The sequence below is a fragment of the Trichoplusia ni genome, unplaced genomic scaffold (genome assembly GCF_003590095.1).
Source record: "Trichoplusia ni isolate ovarian cell line Hi5 unplaced genomic scaffold, tn1 tig00001093, whole genome shotgun sequence".
Lineage (NCBI taxonomy): Eukaryota > Metazoa > Arthropoda > Insecta > Lepidoptera > Noctuidae > Trichoplusia > Trichoplusia ni.
Window position 1 is genome coordinate 166,543 of NW_020800094.1, and position 18,926 is coordinate 185,468.

Sequence of the window (18,926 nt, forward strand, 5' to 3'; positions counted from 1 at the left end):
ATATTCCAATAATCCTTTTTGGATGTCCATGCTATCATAATGTTGGTAAATTGTCAATTTGGATAATTAAACTCCCCTCAATACGTGTGGAAAATTGCGCTCTGCAAGCACTAGTTACATTGGTTAATTATTATTGTGGTACTACTAAACATTTCCTTATTTCTTTCACCTCATTATAACAGTTATATAAGTTAATTTTATAAATAACTCTCAATATATTTTGGACTAAGGATTAAGCAATTTAAGTTTTTCTATTGGTAAGCAGATGTGTGAGTTCATAAGAACCGTGTTATTTTAGTATTCGCGTTAATTCTAAGTTTTGTTGTACTATGTTTTTTTTCTATAGATATTTAATATCCACATTGTATATAGTAGATAGTACAAAAATATAAAATGAAAAAGTTAAAAATTATTTTGTGATTTTTATTTGTTTTCTTATAAAGACTATTTACAATATAGAAGATTCGCCGTTGAGGTGTTTTCTATATGTGTCCACTAGAGGTAAGCAGCGGAATACCACTGAAATGAAAGAATAAAAATATATTAAAAACCATCAGATTGTGTGCAACAAATCCTACTAAACGAGAAAGTTTGCATGTGTGGATGTTTGTTTCTCTGCCATGCCAAAATCACTAAACGTATCTATAGTTATATAGTTTATAGTTTAAAACCAGTATTAAAATGTAGGATAGTTATATCCCGATTGTATGTTCTCGTTCCCACGGGATCATTGTCGATCTGTAGCCCGGCGGCCGGCCGGCCGGTTATAATTCAGTTATGTAAGACATTCATAAAAGTATAATCAGTTTTAAATAATGATGATAAAATATACAGTAAATAACTAACTAGATAATATTGAATTTAAGAGTTTTTGAGGTATTGTTTGCTAATCTAGACAACCGTATAATGTATGTAAAAATATAAGTCAAGATTCTATCTTAGTATAATATATGAATCAGTACAGTGTAACTTTGGGGTACGCCTATGTCCAATAGAAAACCACAACAGACTGAGTTGATCAATTGTTTGTAAATAAATATGATAACTTACTAAACAAGAAGCCGACTTCAGTGACGAAGCCGATGAGGCTGATGGAGCCCATGTTCTTGTATTTGAAGAGGAAGTCCACGATAGTCACTATGAGGCCCATCACCACGAAACCCAGGGTGTACCACACGTACACTTGCACTAGGATGGCGTTCTCCTGAATACAACGATCAAAGTTATATTATTCGTGAAATATCGGTTACATAATGCACAGGTAAAACTAAAAATCATGCTTAATTCATAGAGGACAGTCGGAAAATGTGTCTGACTTTACCGTGTTTGATTTACATGTTATGATTTCTCTATGACATGTAACACACTTACATTGGAGTACATACAATGCATTACAAAAATAAGAAATAACCATATAAGTACATAAGTAAACAATTAAATAGGAGGACACTGCTTAGGATTATTTTAATAGTAACTTTCGTCAGGATCTTACATGTGATACAAAAGTTTACTCACATATTTTGATATTCGTGAAGAAAAAATCTACATAACTAAATCAACCCTTTCGTTGTGATTCTAAGAAGTTATAATAAATGAAAAGATATTTACAATATTGTCAACAAGCTACCTATAAAAAATACCTACGAAAAGTTATATTTTTTTCCATCACTTAAAATCTTGCACAACTTGTGGGATAGCTATGTCCATTAATGGATAATAATTTCGTTCTTTTGGATTTATTGATTGATTGATAAAAAACCGGGATTGTCAAGAAGCACACATCTTCTTATCTTCAATACGAATATACTAGGTAACAGAACATAAAACCCCATACTAACAACGATGGAAGCCAGCAACAGCAGTAGATTAGCCATCTGGAACAGCGTGACAAGCAGTTGTCGCGCGCACTCCACCTGCGCGCCCACACCGCACTCGTTATACGGCGAGCAAGAGTCACTAGTCATCATGTCCAGAACACATGCTATCTGTAGAACATAACAAATAGTAGTTTAAATCGATACCACGGACGAATCGGTGCACGCACACATGCAACTATCGTTTACGCGGCTTACACAATAATTTAGTCCTAGTGATGCGGGGGTTTCACAAACATTCAGCACAAAGATACCCAGACTTAGGACAAACATTCGTAGATCACACATTGTTGATTGTCGTACGCGGGGTTCAAAACGATATGATTTATAGATAGAATATTTTGGATAGGAGTCGGGTAGATACACGGTAGGCACTTACAGTATACTGCTAGATAATACCACCATGTTATCTTCGGGGATCATAAATAAAATATTATACTCGATAGGTATGCTTATACTTTTCTACGATACCATATAACGTTCGGCACTCCGTGACTGCCACTCCTTAGTAATATTACGGAACCAGAGAAAGAATACTAGATACGAAAATACGAACCAAGCCAATGACAGAGATGAGGGCTATCATACTCCTATGAGGTATACAGCAGCAGCTGCCGTCGCTACACTTTGACATCACCCCCAACTGATCCATGAGAGGCAAAAGTCCGTATTCACTTAAATGAAAATTAGCCTACTCATAGCGAATGATGCACTCGTCACTATAATAAACTATATAACACACGACTTCTATGACTATTACCCTATGACAATCTTAATTTATTGACACTGACGGAAGAGAACACAGAATGTCGCACTATGCTTTCAAGTTGGTTCGATTCAAGTCTTTATTAATAAGATATTACATAAAAATATAAAAATGCAATCTACACGTGCCTACAAAATCGTTTAAACGGTTTGAGTGCAGGAATGAGGGCCGCAGATTAAAGAATTATGATCAATTTAATAAGGCTAACATATACAGAGACCTGCGGTTACATGCAATAATCCCTATAAGATCTCTATAGTTAGCGTAGTAAACTTATGATAAAGTCATATAAATATGATTTTAAGAATAATAGGACTGCACCAATTTCTTGAGAACATACTTCTTTCCCTAAAGTCTTAAAATACCATGGAGGTTTAACCAGTTATTTAATGAACTCCTTTACTTATTGACGGTTTGGCTTTTTATATGATTTGACATAACTTAAAAAAGTCAGGATTAATTAAAGCTTCAGTAAAACAATAAGATAATAATAGCAATAGGAAGAATGTCGCGTCTTGTGAACTTGCTTTGTGCAACTGTGCTTCTTTTAAACTACGTAGCTTCGGAAATTACTGAGGATATATCTGAAACAGGTAACCTACTCAAATAATATTTATATAGGTATATGTCCATGTCTTTAGGCCCATGCGACCTTGCTTAAAACTGATGTTTTATCTGTTCGTAAGGACCTATATGCGGGCCTATTTCTAAACTGGGGCATTGATTATAAAACTAAAATTTCAGGTCAACCCTATGATATATCTGAACAGGATTTATCTGAACAGGAGTTGATGCGAACTATCAATCCAGATATAGAAAAGGCCTTGGTGACGCTTGAAAACCTAGCAGCAGCTTCCGACAAAATAATACGGTTCGAGGACGCCCCTTTAGCAGACGCGAAAAAAATGTTCAGCGAAATGGTCGAGATACTAGACAACATGATCGAAGCTGTCAAGAACTCTAACAACGCTTACAAATTCCTAAAGGCAAAGGGTCTCGACAGGATCGTCGCGCAGAATCTAAAGGCAGAGAACGCTGCGGTTAAAGCCCGCATACTCATACTCTTGAAAGTCCTATTTGACGTCGCCCCCACTACAACAACCGCTCTCATCCCGATCACTATAGTTGACAGGCTTTTAGACGTATTTGAGCAAGACAACCTCGGTCTTAAGGCACACGCTCTAGATGTATTATACGTATGGCTGCCAGACAACCCTCGCGTACAAGCTAGAGTAATGAAAATCAAAGGTTTAGCACCATTCTACGAGCAAGTCGGTAAACTAGACACGTCTGTTATAAAAACTCTTTTGGATCTCTTCAATATGATTTTGAAGGAGCACGTGACAGCTAGGAATGATGTCCAACGGACCATTGTTGATAATGACAAGATGAAGTTTTACACGCGCATAGGTTTGCTTGAGCATATGGCGACGCCTACGGTTTGTAATGGCCTGCTGAATATATTTTCTAAAACCTGGTCTTATAATACGCCAGACAACAATATTATAGTCACAGTTTTCGATATGATCAAGAATATTAAGCAGTTTTGTTTGAAGAACTATCGAGGGAAGCCGAAGGCGAAGAAACTGTTCAGTGCTCTACAAGAGTATGTGAAAGAGCCGGAGAATATTGAATACTTTCAGTCTAAGGGATTAAATGTCACCGATATTTCGCTCATGATTGAAGATTACGTCGACAAATTGAGGTATGTGAAAGACGAAATGTAACCGACTTGACGAGTCCTCAATAAAAATGTTATAATTATTTAGTGTTTGTGTCTTGAATAATTATAATAATGACACGTCGAAGGTTTTAACACAAACGCGTTAAAATTTCGTTATCGTATACGCTAAGCGCCTAACACAATTTTGGTACATATTTATTTCGAGAACTCAACTTAAACCAAGGGTCCTCACCCCAAAACTAAAAATCATACAATATCGTCACCCCACGTGTGGTCTACCGCAACTAGGATGGCACTTTTAGTGGCATTGTGTCCTTCCCTCACATACTGGGGTCCAAACATCAACAATTGCGCACTGTAGGGTCCTACAATTGTTAAATGTAATTTATCGTGAGCAATGTTGATAGCTTAGTTTGGTTTAATTTATTTAATAGGGATTTGTGTGAAGAAGGGCTGTAGGTTGAGGACGGTGTCAATTAGTATTTTATCTTTATTTTTAATATTTTTTTTTATACATATTTAAATGGTTATGATATCAATGTGCAGGTCGTACGGCAATCGCCATTTATACAGTAACTAAAGTACTTAGAAAATGGTAAATATCCTGGTGAGTATTTCCGAAAAAGCTTAGATTAAAATAAAACGCGAATCATTGTAAAACAACAAAAACCCATTACCAAATTAAATTAACTACTGAAATAAATCAGTCATTCAGCACACCTAGATTATTTACCTTTTTTTAAATACGAAAACGAATGCAGTATAGGTACCGTAAGGATAAAGGATTATGTACATGCACATGGAGATACATCAGCGGTTTGGTGCAAGTTTGACCCAACGACAAAGCTTTAATAATCCCGCCACGCCTTACACAAAGACCTATCGACTTATTGCTACGCACCGATAGATAGCTCTATAAAAAAATGGAATAGTTACTTGATATCATTTACCTTTAAATTCGCTTATACTTTTAAATACTGCCCCGGTTAATGTAGCTTAATAAATATAAGGTCTGTGGTCCCAAAAGGTCATGTAGGTGGAAATCTACGTAACTTTTTCAATGTTGAACATGCAGACGCCTTGTCTGTTAGTTGTAAGTCGTACAACGACGAATGCATCCAACTTACTTACTGTACCTACCTACTTGTATTGCTGAAAAATAACTTATGCAGACAAGTCGTTATAAGTAAGTTTAAAAAATGCACTTCATCATCAATACTTTTAAGGCATAAAAAATATTGAGCTAAATTTTATTGAAGCTATTCTGAAGTACGGTCAAACAATTTATAATGCAAGAAGCATGGATCATTAATAAGTATCTCGTAACGCTTCCAAAGATTAAATTCTAAATAGTCCGTATTTCAATAAGCTATTAACATTTATGCAATATTAATTCCTTACTCAAAGCGGAATTCGTTGCATCCTATACTATTGGGAATCGATATAATAAAGCCTGCTTTATGCAAGTTGAGTCGTCATCACCGCATCAACCACAATGACAAATTCATTCGCTATGGGTGGTCGCCATGACAGTTTGTTGCGCTTTCCCGCGCTTCCGTTTAAGCGGGATGTTGTCATTAGTATTTTTTTGCTGGTAAGGATAATTATTGTGGATGTATTTGATTTCTATTTATTGAATTTGAAATGTTGTAGTGCTAATGGTGGTATGGTGGTGGATTTCGAGCAATCCTACTACTTTTATAAAGGCGAAAGTTTGTAAGTATGGATGTTTGTTACTCTTTCACGTAAAAACTACTGAATGGATTTGAATGAAACTTTACCACAATATGTATAGCTTATACATCAGAATAACACATAGGCTACAATTTTTGAGGTTTCTAATGTGAGGTCGTAAAAAACACATTTTTTGCGCTTACATTGCAAACGCTGACTGAATCCTACAAGATAGATAGAAGGCAGATAGATAGATAGATAGATAGATAGAAGGCAGGTATAAATTAGAACTTATATCTTCTAACCACGCGGACGAAGTCGCGGGCAGCAGCTAGTAGCTAATATGTCTATGTATACAAGGCCTTTTATGTATTAGCATTGAAAATCTTGAACGCCGTTTACTTAATAGGATTTATAGTGTTCATAGTTATTACTATCACACAATTAGACACATTTTTGTGTCATAGAAATTATAGAACACATAACTCGATCTTCGTCCTTCAACAAAAAAAAAATATCGATTACCACCCAGCAAAACATGAAAGGGAAGCATCCAAATCGCTTAAAACTTATTCTACGATAACGCCTATTCTATAAAATATTGCGTGGGAGTCCCACCAAGGTGTAAGTGCCAGGAATCGCAATCGCAGCTCGACCTAACAAACACAAAAATCGAATCAAATCGATCATCGATAAAAAAGGTCCATTCACTATGTGTCAAGTATATTCAACCTGACCATGACATTGCGTGGCAAACAGCGAAGCGAATTTGCGCAAAAGTCAAGTACTTGCTCGTGGGAATAACAAACTAATATTTTTTGCGTTAAACCTTCATGAATGAACATTGTATCGTAATGGACGCGGTAAATAATCCTATTTGTATTGTTGATACTATCTTTAGTGAATTGTAGTAGTGTAGGGTGGCCATGACCAAAAATATTTAAATGGAATTTAAGGATAGGTTTTAACAAATAATTAATCTAGCGAATAGATGTAGTGATAGATATAGTGATATATAGATACCATAATACTTTCCGTATTAAGGTATCTTTAATTTTTCGTTCATCTTAAAATAAGCGGGCCGTGTTTGCTCAGCATACAGATTTTTACTCAATCGTAGTCTAACAATAACTAAAACCCCATAACATTTCTCAATAGGTAACGAGATATCAAATGCTAAAAATAATCAATTATGTCCTATAGTATAAAAATGCTTCACTGATTTTAAATTTAAACCTTTTGCTTCCACCTTATTTTAACAAACAGGACTGTCCTCTTTTCTACCTATTCTATGGTCACAATACTTTAACAACTCAGGTAGCATCCTGGTCACCTAAAAAGTGTATTGAGCGGGCGTGACGCCCACCTGACCGATATTCCCAGGGACATAAACTTATTGTACTACTGGTAATTTATTGCACAGAGTTAAGTGTCAATTATCCCAACTATACCAGTTAATACCGTGCCTAAAGTATTACTCGATGCTACTTAGTAGAAAAAAAAAATAAGTTGAGAATTTGTAATGTGATACGGCTTAATTAAAAGATTTATGAATGATATAAAACTACTACTTTTATTTCTTAACGGCTACCCCAAAAAGGTGAAATCTTCTAAAAATATATTCCTAAAGAAAATTGAAGGCGTCGCCTCTTTAATTTATTGAATCCCTCAGATATTTCGCGACTACAATCGACACTCATTTGTCGAATAAAATTCTGAAGCCAAACGATTCATTCACAAACAAAAAATGTTTACACAACTTCTATCATTAATTTCTTAAGCTTTGTCATAAAGGTTTCATTCAGGCCGAATCGAATCCCACCTGTGCGTTTAAAAAAGTAAAATTCTTTTTTTTAAAGTTTGCCACTATCTATAGGACCGACTACTACTGCTTAACGTGATGTTATTGGAGTTGCGGAAGAGAGATGGCGCTCTACGCAGAGTAGTGCTATCCCGCTTGCACAGCGACAATAAGCTTACTTTAAGATGTAGTGGTACGGCCTCAGATATGGCCAATAAATTATCTATTCAGTGAATTTGTTCGGATTGTAGGCGGGTTTCTTACATAAATAATATTAGATTTCCTCTGTTTGTGCAGAGAATTAAAAAGATTATGTTTCTCGGTTAAAAAGCCGAGTCACACCTACATCGGCAGTGTTGGCCAGTTTTTTGGACGTGGGAACTGTTGTGAGATTAACAAAAGGTCGCGAAATAATGTTAACAAGGGTTAGTCGTTTGACCGGCTTAAAGGTTTTTTAGAAATTTATGTTTTGAAAAATTTCGTACAATTGCATTGGGTTGTGCAGATAAACTTGAAGAAAGAAGAGAACTAGAAAAACCTTAAGCGTGTTATTTAAGTTATGATTATAAAACGTAACTGTGTATGATTAAAACTCGATTCTGATAATTATAAATTAGAATAGCTAAAACGAAAATGCTATCAAATAATAAATCAAAAGTCTAATTAATTGCAAGCCTAAAGTCAGGATACCATGTTGTCTAGTAAGAACTGAGACGAAAAAAAAGTGAATAAATTGCTCTTATTTTGATAACGGAAGTGCTTACAATAATAGGTGTCACGCAGTGCGCAATGACAACACTTCATTCAGCCAATTACAGTGGTGTGCCCAGTGTAAAAATATCAGTTTCTTAATAAAAGAGTCCCGCTGTGCAACGGACGTCCGAATTACACAATGTCTTAATATATTTAGGGCAGTTATAAGTTAACGTGGGAAGGTAGCTAATTTGTTTGTTGCGATCATTGGAAATGAGGTTATCGGAATTTATTGCTTTCTGACTGTTCTTGTTTACGAAAGATCAGTGTTAATAGAAGATATTTAACCTTATTACTTAAGTAAATGGTTGTTAGGAACGGTTTGGTATTTATTTTAATATTACAGTCAGCCTTTATTATTTTAATACACAGAAAGCGTTGCAAATCAGTTATTATGTTATAAATTAAATTCTAATACATAATAGAATGAAAAGTCCTGTCAGAGGTGTGAACTTTTTCTTTGTATTATTTGTAACTAGGTAAGTATTATTTTAAGAATGAATGACTGGTGGCCAAGACTTCGACGGACAAAATTCCTTGATGAGATGGGCAGACGATATAAAAAGATAGCAAGAGTAGAATGGATGCAAAGGGCAATAGACAGAGGAGAATGGCATAAACAAAGGTAGGTCAATACCCAGCAGTGCCTTATCCAAGGCTGACGATGATGAATACGATAAAAAACATAACAAATAGAACACTACACGTATTATCTAACTCGCTTTAAATACATGTCGGAACACACTTACAATAATGACAACATATTAAAAGTATTTTAGTAATCCATCATCAAACTTGAAATCATTTTGACAAGTGAACAACCCTTTACAGCCGTGGTTACAGATTAACAAATTGAGATGTATCATCTAAAATATATATCACCTAAGCTTATACAGTCTGAGCAAATTTCCTGTCTCTATTTAATATATCTCAAACGCAGTTTAATACAGGCGTTTATTCTGATATCCCAAAAATTATCTTTTTTATAGCTTTATCGATAAATCTTCTAATGTATAAAATTTCTGTGTCACGATGTTAGTTACCGTACTCCTCCGAAACGGTTTGAGAGAAATTTTGTATACATATTGGGTAGGTCTGAGAATAGAACAACATCTGTTTTTCATATCCCGAAGTTGGGTTGCTCACACCAAAAAAAAATATTTTATTTTTTGGACGAAATGTTTTTTTTTTTTTTTTATATAATGAGGCATTAAAAATACATACAAATAGGAAAAAAATATTCGGCAAAACAACGTTTCCTGGGTCAGCTAGTTACATATAAATACAGTATTGAAGATTAAATCATGCCTATTTCTCGAAATTCTATTATTGACACAAGTGTGCGCTTTTTACAAACGTTTTCAAAGTTTGATGTTGAAGTCAAAATATTTAGCAATAACAATTTGTATGTATTCTATGTATGGCTTTTGATGTCTTTCATTCTTTATACCGGAAGTCCGTACTCCAGTGTTGGAATATTTTGTGCAACGTTTTTATATCGATTGGACATTGTATGAGTGATTAATCGATTTTGCTTACTATATTTGAAGGCGATGCATCTTTGATATTTGTTAAGAGGCACGATTGTATTTTGCGATGTGTAACCGTTTTTACCATAACTTGCGTTTTTTTGTTAAAATTGCGTATCAAGAATTAAACCTTAAAATAAAAAGCGAGTGATGTTTAAACGAGAATTCTAATTTCATGTTGATTGAAAAAAAAAAGAAACATCTGAAAATTAGACCTCAGTTAAAGAAAAGGAAGTGCTTCGGCATGAAATCGTTTGGTTCGAGTTTTTGTTAATGGTCTTTATAAAGGCAAAGAACATGAAGTGATCCTACATCAATTTAAAGTGCAAAAGACTTTGACTGCACGGATAGCTAACTGGTATAGGTCATCACGCCAAACCCATGCGCCACGTGTCGTGGGTGCGATCCTCGCGTATGACAAGCATTTGTGTAATCCACGCATACTCATTCTGCATCTAGGTGGCTTAAATGTGATTTGAATGTTGGCGAAATCCCCTAGCGATATAAGGATTACGTGCCTTAGTGTGGGAACAGTTAAAGAACATTGAAGGTCAAGTAAAAGACTTCACAAATAAACCATTATAAATGATAATAAACTTCAAGCTATAAGCTTCAGCCAAACTTAGGTACTAACTCCTTAAAATTTCGTCAACAGAAACCTTAGTTAATATAACACACCTAAACCTACAAAAAATGTAAAACTATGAACAAACTTTTCACGTAGCAAATCTACGTCACAACCCAGTATTGATCGTATGTTGCTTCTACGGTTTCAGTTTTCACAAATTAAAGTTGTTGGCAAGAGACTTGGAGAAGTTATAGAAACTTTTTAGAATTCCTAGCACCATCTTTAAAATACTATATTTATAAGTGTAAAAGAGAGATGACGCTCTAAGCCGTGTATTGCGCTGTCCCGCTTTTACAACTACAATTATAATACTTTTGAACATGGTGGTAGGCTCTCAGTTATAACATGGAAGCCAGGTTTCCTGTAGTTACGAAGTTTGGTTATTATCAAACGAGTTATATGTTTTCTTGAGACTTTCTTTGTAAAGAATAGAGGTATATTGATTTATTTTAAATCCTATATCGTTTTAATTTAGATAAATTGACTTTATAATTATTTTACAGTGACTAAACAGTAAATAAGCACAAGTATTTTGATGTTTACAAATTACAAAGAATATTTTTGTTATTCTACAATTATAAACTGGAATGTTCTTGACGATGTATGGATGAATGTTGCTCTTTTACGCAAGAACTACAAAATAATTTTGTGTGGCACGGCCTAGATAGAATAACAAATATGTATAACTAATTTTGTATAAAAACTAAGAGAGGTATTACACTTTACAGCGATAATCAACTTTACGCTACACGGTCGGAGCCGCGAGTTCTTATAATATAGATCTGTGCAAATTTTAGGCAACCTCTAGTTTTATGTTACTTGTGTTTTTCTTGCATGTTAAGGTAATGCTAATACATTGTTGAGACAAGTAAAAATGTTGGTAACGTTGTCCACATAAGGGCCATCTTAGTTATTTAAATTATACGGCGGCGGCGCGGTGGCGTGCCATTTCCGTGGTGTGTAGGTATGCTTATAAACTGTAAAGAAAATTAAAAAATAGGCACTGTTGAAAGATGAAACAACATAATAGAAGTACAAAATATATTTATTAATTTCAACGCAGTCATATAATTTATATCTATGGTATATTCACAACTTTGTTTGGTCTTTAAACATGTAGGTCCTTTTATTGTTCTATATTTACAATTAGTAATTTCCTAGGCGCAATATTCATCACAAAAATATTTTAATTTATAAACTTTTATATATGTACAAGTATACTTTATCTTCAAAGCTCGATAGACACACAAATTAAAACTAGTTACTTATATTGTACTAAACATTGTTACAATGAAATACAGATCAAGGTCTTTAGAAGCATTTCATCAGATCTGCTTATTCGTCGGTCACTAACCAGAAAATTGTAACATGATATTTTCCATTTCTGGTTCATACAATCGCGTGTACCGCAAAGCTAAACAATTATATACTTTGATAGCTCTACTATCATTTGAATAATTCCCAAAATTATTCTAAATCTCCTCAATACCCGTACAGGTAAGGGAAGCCGGCCACATGTGGCATCGCAGACAGCGGCACGAACACCGGCATCATCCTCTCTGCCTGCACGTAATGCGTCCGAGTGTGCTTCTTCAAATGATCTCGTCTCCCAAACTTCTTCCCACACGTAGAGCAAGGAAACGGACGCACCCCAGAGTGTATCCTCTTATGCCTTGTCAACTCCTCGTTCCTTGTAAACGTCTTCCCGCAATTCTTCTCATCACACTTGTAAGGCCTTTCCCCAGTATGTATTCTTATGTGACCTTTTAGCTGCCCGTTGTTGGAAAACCCAAAGTGACAGTGAGGGCACTTGTATTTCTTTGGTCGTTGTTTCTTCGCGTTGAGTTTTGCTTCGTTTTCTTGGTGAAGGATTCTGGCGTATTCGAGCTCCATGGCGTAGCCTTGTGCCAGAGATTCTAGGAGTAAAGGGTCGGTGGGAGGGACCCCGAGAGCGTGCGCGATGTCTGCGGTCGGGAGGTAGTCAGGCATGTAATTTGGACTGTACGCAGGCATTTGGGGTAGTTGAGGGAACGATGGCGTTTTAGAAGCAGCAGCTGGTTTTTCTATTTCTTCTTGTTTCGTCGGTTCTTGTAGAAGCCTATCGCAGCATAATGTTAATTTTTCAACAGGAGAGTTAGCGTCAATAACTGGCTTTACATCTTCATCACCCTCTCGCGTCGTCGTCGACACAGTGGCGTCTTGATGACTTGTGTCCGATTTCTTAAAAGTGCCGCGAATTTTCCGCAAACGATTTTCCCTTTTGTTTTCGTCCATTTTCCTCTTTTTCGTTTTAATTTCCGCATCTGTATTATCACAGTTTGTCTGTCCATCGTTGTTGGTTTCGGTACTATCACTCACATCCCAGGGCCTGAACAGCCTAGAGTAACGTTGTTCGGAAAACATTTTAGAGCACTACGGTATCACTGACGTTCGAAATGAAACTGGTCCCCTTTTTCATTTCAACAACTTTTATATACATTCCTTTGACAATAAATTTAATAAAAGCGTCCGAAAGTGGAGGGATCTATCTATTGAATGGACGAAAGAGACGAAATATTTTTCAATTGTTGCACACTTAATGTTAACTTTTATTTCTGGAGAGGTGGTAGATTTTTTTTGGCAATTTTGTTACTTGTGCTCTGAGACATAAAGCTAGTTTTCGTTTGGCGTTATAGTAGATTCTTGAGTCATTCTTCGGTGCGGTCATGTCATAGTGTTTGAGATAGGGGTGTGTATTGTTATTTATGTTGATTTTTGTGCGTGCTCGGGGGGCGGGCTCGGGGGCCGAGCGTTCCGCTCGAGTGGCCGCCGCCGCAGCTGCACGCCGCTTGTTTTAATGGTCTCCACAGTACTTGCGGTCCCGATTTCTATTAATGTTATGTACGCATGTGTTATGTATGTAGGGATATTGTTGCTTTATGGGAGACTTGGCAATTTTATTCCGTTGGGAAATTTGTTAATTTAACAGCGCTAATAGCAACTCCTGAAGCTTACATATTAATTTAGACAAGTTTTATTTCAACTAGCTATTTCTCCTTTTGTCTCCCGCTTGCTATGTAGAGAAGTGGAATATTTTTTCTTACACCTCCTTATTACTATTTCTGATTAATTTCTTTGCGGTTTCGAAGGCGGCTAATCGTTTCTCTTGGGGCACACTGAGCTCAAGTGCTTTCGTTGGTTTCATCGAAGATCCTGACTTACAGAAGATTCAATGTTTTTCCATGTGATTCCAAAAAAATCTTTGTTTGTAAGAAATCATCTTAACCAAGGAATATACCGCACCGAATTATCTGAACATTTACCTCAGAGTACTATCAATCTAATCGCATCACTGCACTTAGAAATTTGCTTTACATCCAGGCACTACCGGAGCGAGTGAGTAATTTACTGTCAGAGAGCTTAGTCGATGCAACAGACTTAATCCTCGTCTCCTAACAAAGGAGGATTCACTGCTATTATTTGTACATGCGCAGATAGTTTACAGATCGTACTAATTAGTTATAATGTCGGTTTGAGTTTTAGATATTTTCTTCCCTTGAATAAAAAACACCATCTCATTTTTTTTTAATAATTCTGCCTTAATTATAATTGTCCTTGGAAGACAACAGCTGTATAAAAACTGCCATTATTTTCAAAAACGTCTTTTAAAATATAAGGACTGCAAAACTTTGATATATCTTTACAAGGATTATTTTAACGGCGCATTGTTCTTCTGAGGGCAAAACGTTTTATGTTTCGCCGGATTATGGAAAACTGTCTGTATACTTGGAAATACTTCTAGATTCTTATGATAACTTTTTGACACTGCAACAAAACTTGGGTCTAGTCAATCGGATAAGGTCTGAAATTAAGATAAATAGCTCTGTTACGTAGACAGGTCTAAGCTCATGCTTAAAAATCTATTTAAACCTTAAAGGTTTGATTAATTTTCTACTATTTTGTGTGTACTTTAATTATTGAAGAAAAGAATAACTGTAGTGCATGTTAAATGGCAACAATTTACGACTAAAAATTGATTACTGAATCAAGTCTGCAATCTCTCTTTCAGAAATAGATAATTCACATTAAAAGGTTTGTTCGATCGTTTTTTTTTTAATTCTTAAAACTGGCAGAACTTACTTATAAAGTTAAAGTTGGATGTAAGGTTCACTTACCTTTATAAATAAAACTACATTTAGCATCACCATGGATCTTTTCAATCAATAACCACAAATGTATCGTTTCCTGGATTTAATATAAAAAGATAACTGTCCGCGGCCACAAAATGGATGGATGGGATCAATCTAAACAAATCAAGTTACATCCATTCAAATACAATGAGCTTGATTGGGACGCTTTTGATATTTTTTGACGAATATCCGAACGAATTTTGGAAATGGCGCGATCTGTCAAAATTGCCGCGAATTGATCGATTGGTCTCCCGTTCGTATTTTATTCGATTGTACAATATTGTGTTTACGTAAAAAGATAATTTTAATGTTTTTATGAAATTTATTTTTTTGAGCATTTGGTACCTGAATTTGATTTAATTGTGGGAATTTTAAGTAAGACTTTTTTGACATCCGATTTTATAATGGTGTTTCAAAACAGTTTATCTACCTATTGACGAGGTGGTGATGCCGACGTCCGCCGTTTCAACCTATGCTGGGCTGAACATTAACATAATTCGCGAAATATGCTTATTTAAAGTCTAGTTGTATTTATGTTTTGTCGGATATCAAAAACTCGCGTTTCAACTATTAAAGTCCATTTCCAAAGCCGTTTTGGCTGTAAAAAAAATATAATTGGCAGATATCATAAAAATTGAGTTATCAAAAGCCTACAAAATTATGAGGTTCGTTGCGATTACAATGAGGTCTCAAACTCTCGATTCATCAAGATTTTGACAACTCTACCGTTACTTGTATTTATTTTGATGTTTCTTAGTTCGCGCCTTTAAGACTAGGCTTGTATGATCGATGCGTCTTAACAATTTTAACTTTTAAAAGTTTTTGACGTGTTTCTGGGTACTTTTGAATAGTTTTTTTTAATCAGCCTAGGCGTGTCTTGAATAAGATAATGTCTATATAGAAATTTTATAATTTTTGTAAATGTTAAATTCACTCAATAATGATGTCAATCTTGAGACGACCTCCGTGGTCGAGTGGCGTACGCACCGGTTGCAAGGTGTCGCTAGCTCTGAGGACCCGGGTTGGATCCCGGTCGAGTCAATGTAAAAATTCACATTTCCACATTGTCTCGGGTCTGGGTGTTTATGGTACCTTCGTTGTATCTGAATTCCATAACACAAGTGCAAGTTTAAGCAACTTACTTTGGGTTCAGAGCAATGTATGTGACGTTGTCCGCATTTATTTTATTTTTTTATGTTAACCATAAAACATCTAAAGAATGTCACAAAATATAATCGATTCTAACTTTAAAACCATATCAATGAATGAATATAATCGATGAATGAAAATCAAATTATTCCATTCACTCGATATTTAGTCGAATCATAAATCTTCTGAATAATACTAATACAGTCTGGCTGGCCTGTATGTCTTTATAAAATTCATATAAATCTCTTAAAGAATGTCTTCTATAATATCGTAAGTATCGTTTAGTAGAATTTCTCGAAAAGCGTGACAACTTCATATCGATTTTTTTCAAATTTGGAACAAGTTTTTGAGCGTTCATTGTGGTCAATTACTACGGGTGTCATAAAATGGTGCACGTCTTGTGAATGGCAAAACCCGCGTAGGTGTAAATGGGGTGTTGTTTTTTTGATACCTTTGAAAAGTTTTATAAATATTTATTTATGATGGTTAGGCAGAATTTATAATTAATTGTGGTAGATTACTTATTTATTTAAACACAATTTCAATGATATTTGTTTATATATACAACATACCTTCAGGAAAACACATCAAATTCAAATGAAACTTGTCACGCGGTGGATGTCGAAATGTTGCTAAGATTAGGCAACGTAGCTGTCTCTCGTATTGGGAGCAAATACACATTTTGGGTCGCTGATCTGACGGACAACGTCGTTCTAGACACGAATAACAAAAAAGTAGCAAAAAAACAATAATAGGTTACTCTAAATAAAACACCCTGTATACAAAAATTCGCGCTTACCGTGTGGTCCTCACCTACAGCGCAACAGTTACTATGAACCAACTTATAAGTTGTTAAACAAAAAGCGTCATAAATTGCGACCGCCATTGTTGTCTCTGCCCATTGATGACCACAGACAACGAGACGCCATGGGCTTGTTTACAGTGTGGTTTGATAACTATTTGTGAAGTAAGTAGAAACGGTGTGAAAGAAAACGTTTAAAATGTCATATTTGTAAGCGAAGTGTGAGTTTTATGAATTAAATATAATAGGTGCCACCCGTGATTGTAAAATTCGTGTCCACAGGCTATTTTATTAAAAAATAAAACGTTAGACTTTGACAGTTTTGCGTAAAGGAGTAACATTTATGTATTTGCTATTCAATTCGTCAACTTTAATAAAAACCAAGTCAGCCAAATGTCGGGCACGTCGGTAGGTATGTAGCCTTCTATATTTAAAAACTGCCTAAATGGTTCTCTTCAACGCAAACTTTCTAATGTAAATAAAAATAAAAAATATTGTTTTTTCTCCTCAGTTTCTTAAAGAAAAATCTCCCGCATGGAAGTTAATCTTTGTCAGGTCGCAATGCGACTTTAAACATAAAGTTCATTTTCATAGAGATTATTAAAAAGAGTCAAAAGTTACAGACTTGTTGCGCTTCCGATAATTCATGGATGCTTCGCTATCATAATTCGTATGGAGAACATCGCTACAAAATAGTGTACTATCATCTTTTTGGTCGCGTCGTTTGCGTTACAAATACTCCGTGTATAGAATTCGTCCTAGCTTAATGTAATTTGTGGATTAAGTATGCCGATTTGCCAGGGATGAGGATTTCAACATATATTTTTATTTATATCTTGGGCTGTGAGCTCTAAAAACGGATTAAGAACACAATACGTAAACGGAAAACAGTAGTACAACCAAAACAGTTTAAAATTACTTTAAAATAAAATAATTTTAACCACTAAACTAACTACATACAACAACAGTTCACAGTACAGTTCGACTCGCAATCCCGCCGCATCAGCTCATGATTAAGGACTCCGGTTGGGTCCGAAACTAGTCGGGCACGACGGGCACTGCCGATAAATAAGCGCCGATGAGTAAACTGTTACATCATATAATATTTAAACAATAACACTAAACCATCCACACCACAAGTCGTATTACGTATCTGTGACAGTTGCATTCGCCATTTAAAATCGTTAGAACGTCGCCATTGTTATTCTAACAGAGATATCCATTCATTCCTACCGCAGACACCCTGACGCCTAACAACACCATAAGTTCTTATTGTATTATTGTCGTTGTGGTAGAGAGACAGATACTAGGAGTGTAGAGCGCTATCTTCCTTCCTCTATGGCTACCTACTTGGTTTTAGAGGCCGTAGTAGTGGTACATATCCTTGTTCTAGATTATTCTAAGGCTACTCTGTATAGACTACATTGCATGGTGTGTATTTTAGTATGTAAATCTATATCTATACTTACTAATATATAGACCATTCATATAATAGACCATTCATCGAAGAAGGTTATAGGCTATATACCATCGCGCTGTGACTAATAGGAGCGATGATAGATCCGAAAATGTGGAAAAAAAAAACAGGGAAAATAATTCATCTTCGAGGGCTTCCGTTCAAAAATTCCTAAATTAGATCTTTTTACCACGCGGACGTAGTCGCGGGCAACAGCTAGTTATACTATATTTGGTAATGAATAAACCGTGGCTACGGCTAGGTGATGAACTTATCAATAGAGTGTAATTATGAAATTATTTTTTTATATTACTTAATTAATATGTAATGTCTTTATCAACGTAATCTTTATGCGCATAACAATAATTTTAAATGGAAAAGAAATCTTAATTTTTCACGATCGAAGGACTAATTTTGCCGCCAAGTGAATTTAACCCGTTGTTACATAAATGACAAATAAACTGTGTTTTAAGAAAACTTGTTTGTTTTGTGCCTCTTTTGAAGTGAGATAAATATGCTGTACAATATTCGTCCTTATGCCATTTTTCTATACTAATTTTAAATATACAAATTCTAATCCGAAAAATATCCTTAAACCAGTTTTCAAAACTTTCCATCAACTCTCAATCTCTCAATCACTA

At 35.3% G+C, this 18,926-nt stretch overlaps 3 protein-coding genes across 4 annotated transcripts; 1 reads left to right on the forward strand and 2 right to left on the reverse strand.

Moving 5' to 3' along the window:
* Window positions 1-407: 407 nt before the first annotated feature.
* Window positions 408-18,300, reverse strand: LOC113507222. 2 transcript variants are annotated; one of them, XM_026890092.1, is made up of 5 exons: window positions 16,827-16,881; window positions 16,600-16,740; window positions 1,839-1,985; window positions 1,051-1,204; window positions 408-519 (listed from the first exon to the last, which is right to left on the reverse strand). In XM_026890092.1, the coding sequence occupies exons 3-5, from the start codon at window positions 1,965-1,967 to the stop codon at window positions 449-451; spliced, it is 354 nt and encodes a 117-aa protein (XP_026745893.1). In that variant the 5' UTR covers window positions 1,968-1,985; window positions 16,600-16,740; window positions 16,827-16,881; the 3' UTR covers window positions 408-448. The 2 variants fall into 2 exon arrangements, with proteins under 2 accessions (XP_026745893.1, XP_026745892.1); XM_026890091.1 differs by lacking the exon at window positions 16,600-16,740 and having other exon boundaries at window positions 16,827-18,300.
* On the forward strand, window positions 2,966-4,408 carry LOC113507220. Its single transcript, XM_026890089.1, has 2 exons — window positions 2,966-3,233; window positions 3,385-4,408. Exons 1-2 carry the CDS (start codon window positions 3,146-3,148, stop codon window positions 4,365-4,367), a joined length of 1,071 nt encoding a protein of 356 aa, XP_026745890.1. The 5' UTR covers window positions 2,966-3,145; the 3' UTR covers window positions 4,368-4,408.
* Window positions 11,179-14,201, reverse strand: LOC113507221 (zinc finger protein 37). Its single transcript, XM_026890090.1, has 2 exons — window positions 14,012-14,201; window positions 11,179-13,576 (listed from the first exon to the last, which is right to left on the reverse strand). Exon 2 carries the CDS (start codon window positions 13,110-13,112, stop codon window positions 12,192-12,194), a length of 921 nt encoding a protein of 306 aa, XP_026745891.1. The 5' UTR covers window positions 13,113-13,576; window positions 14,012-14,201; the 3' UTR covers window positions 11,179-12,191.
* Window positions 18,301-18,926: the final 626 nt, after the last annotated feature.

Bases quoted from the DNA above. Each gene is read 5' to 3' on its own strand.
- LOC113507220 (XM_026890089.1), top strand. From the start codon at position 3,146: ATGTCGCGTCTTGTGAACTTGCTTTGTGCAACTGTGCTTCTTTTAAAC. The intron at 3,234-3,384 runs GTAACCTACTCA...CTAAAATTTCAG, and splicing joins TGAGGATATATCTGAAACAG to GTCAACCCTATGATATATCT.
- LOC113507221 (XM_026890090.1), bottom strand. From the start codon at position 13,112: ATGTTTTCCGAACAACGTTACTCTAGGCTGTTCAGGCCCTGGGATGTG.
- LOC113507222 (XM_026890091.1), bottom strand. From the start codon at position 16,913: ATGGCGGTCGCAATTTATGACGCTTTTTGTTTAACAACTTATAAGTTG. The intron at 1,205-1,838 runs GTTAGTATGGGG...CGTTGTATTCAG, and splicing joins TGTTGCTGGCTTCCATCGTT to GAGAACGCCATCCTAGTGCA. The intron at 520-1,050 runs GTAAGTTATCAT...CTTTCATTTCAG, and splicing joins TGAAGTCGGCTTCTTGTTTA to TGGTATTCCGCTGCTTACCT.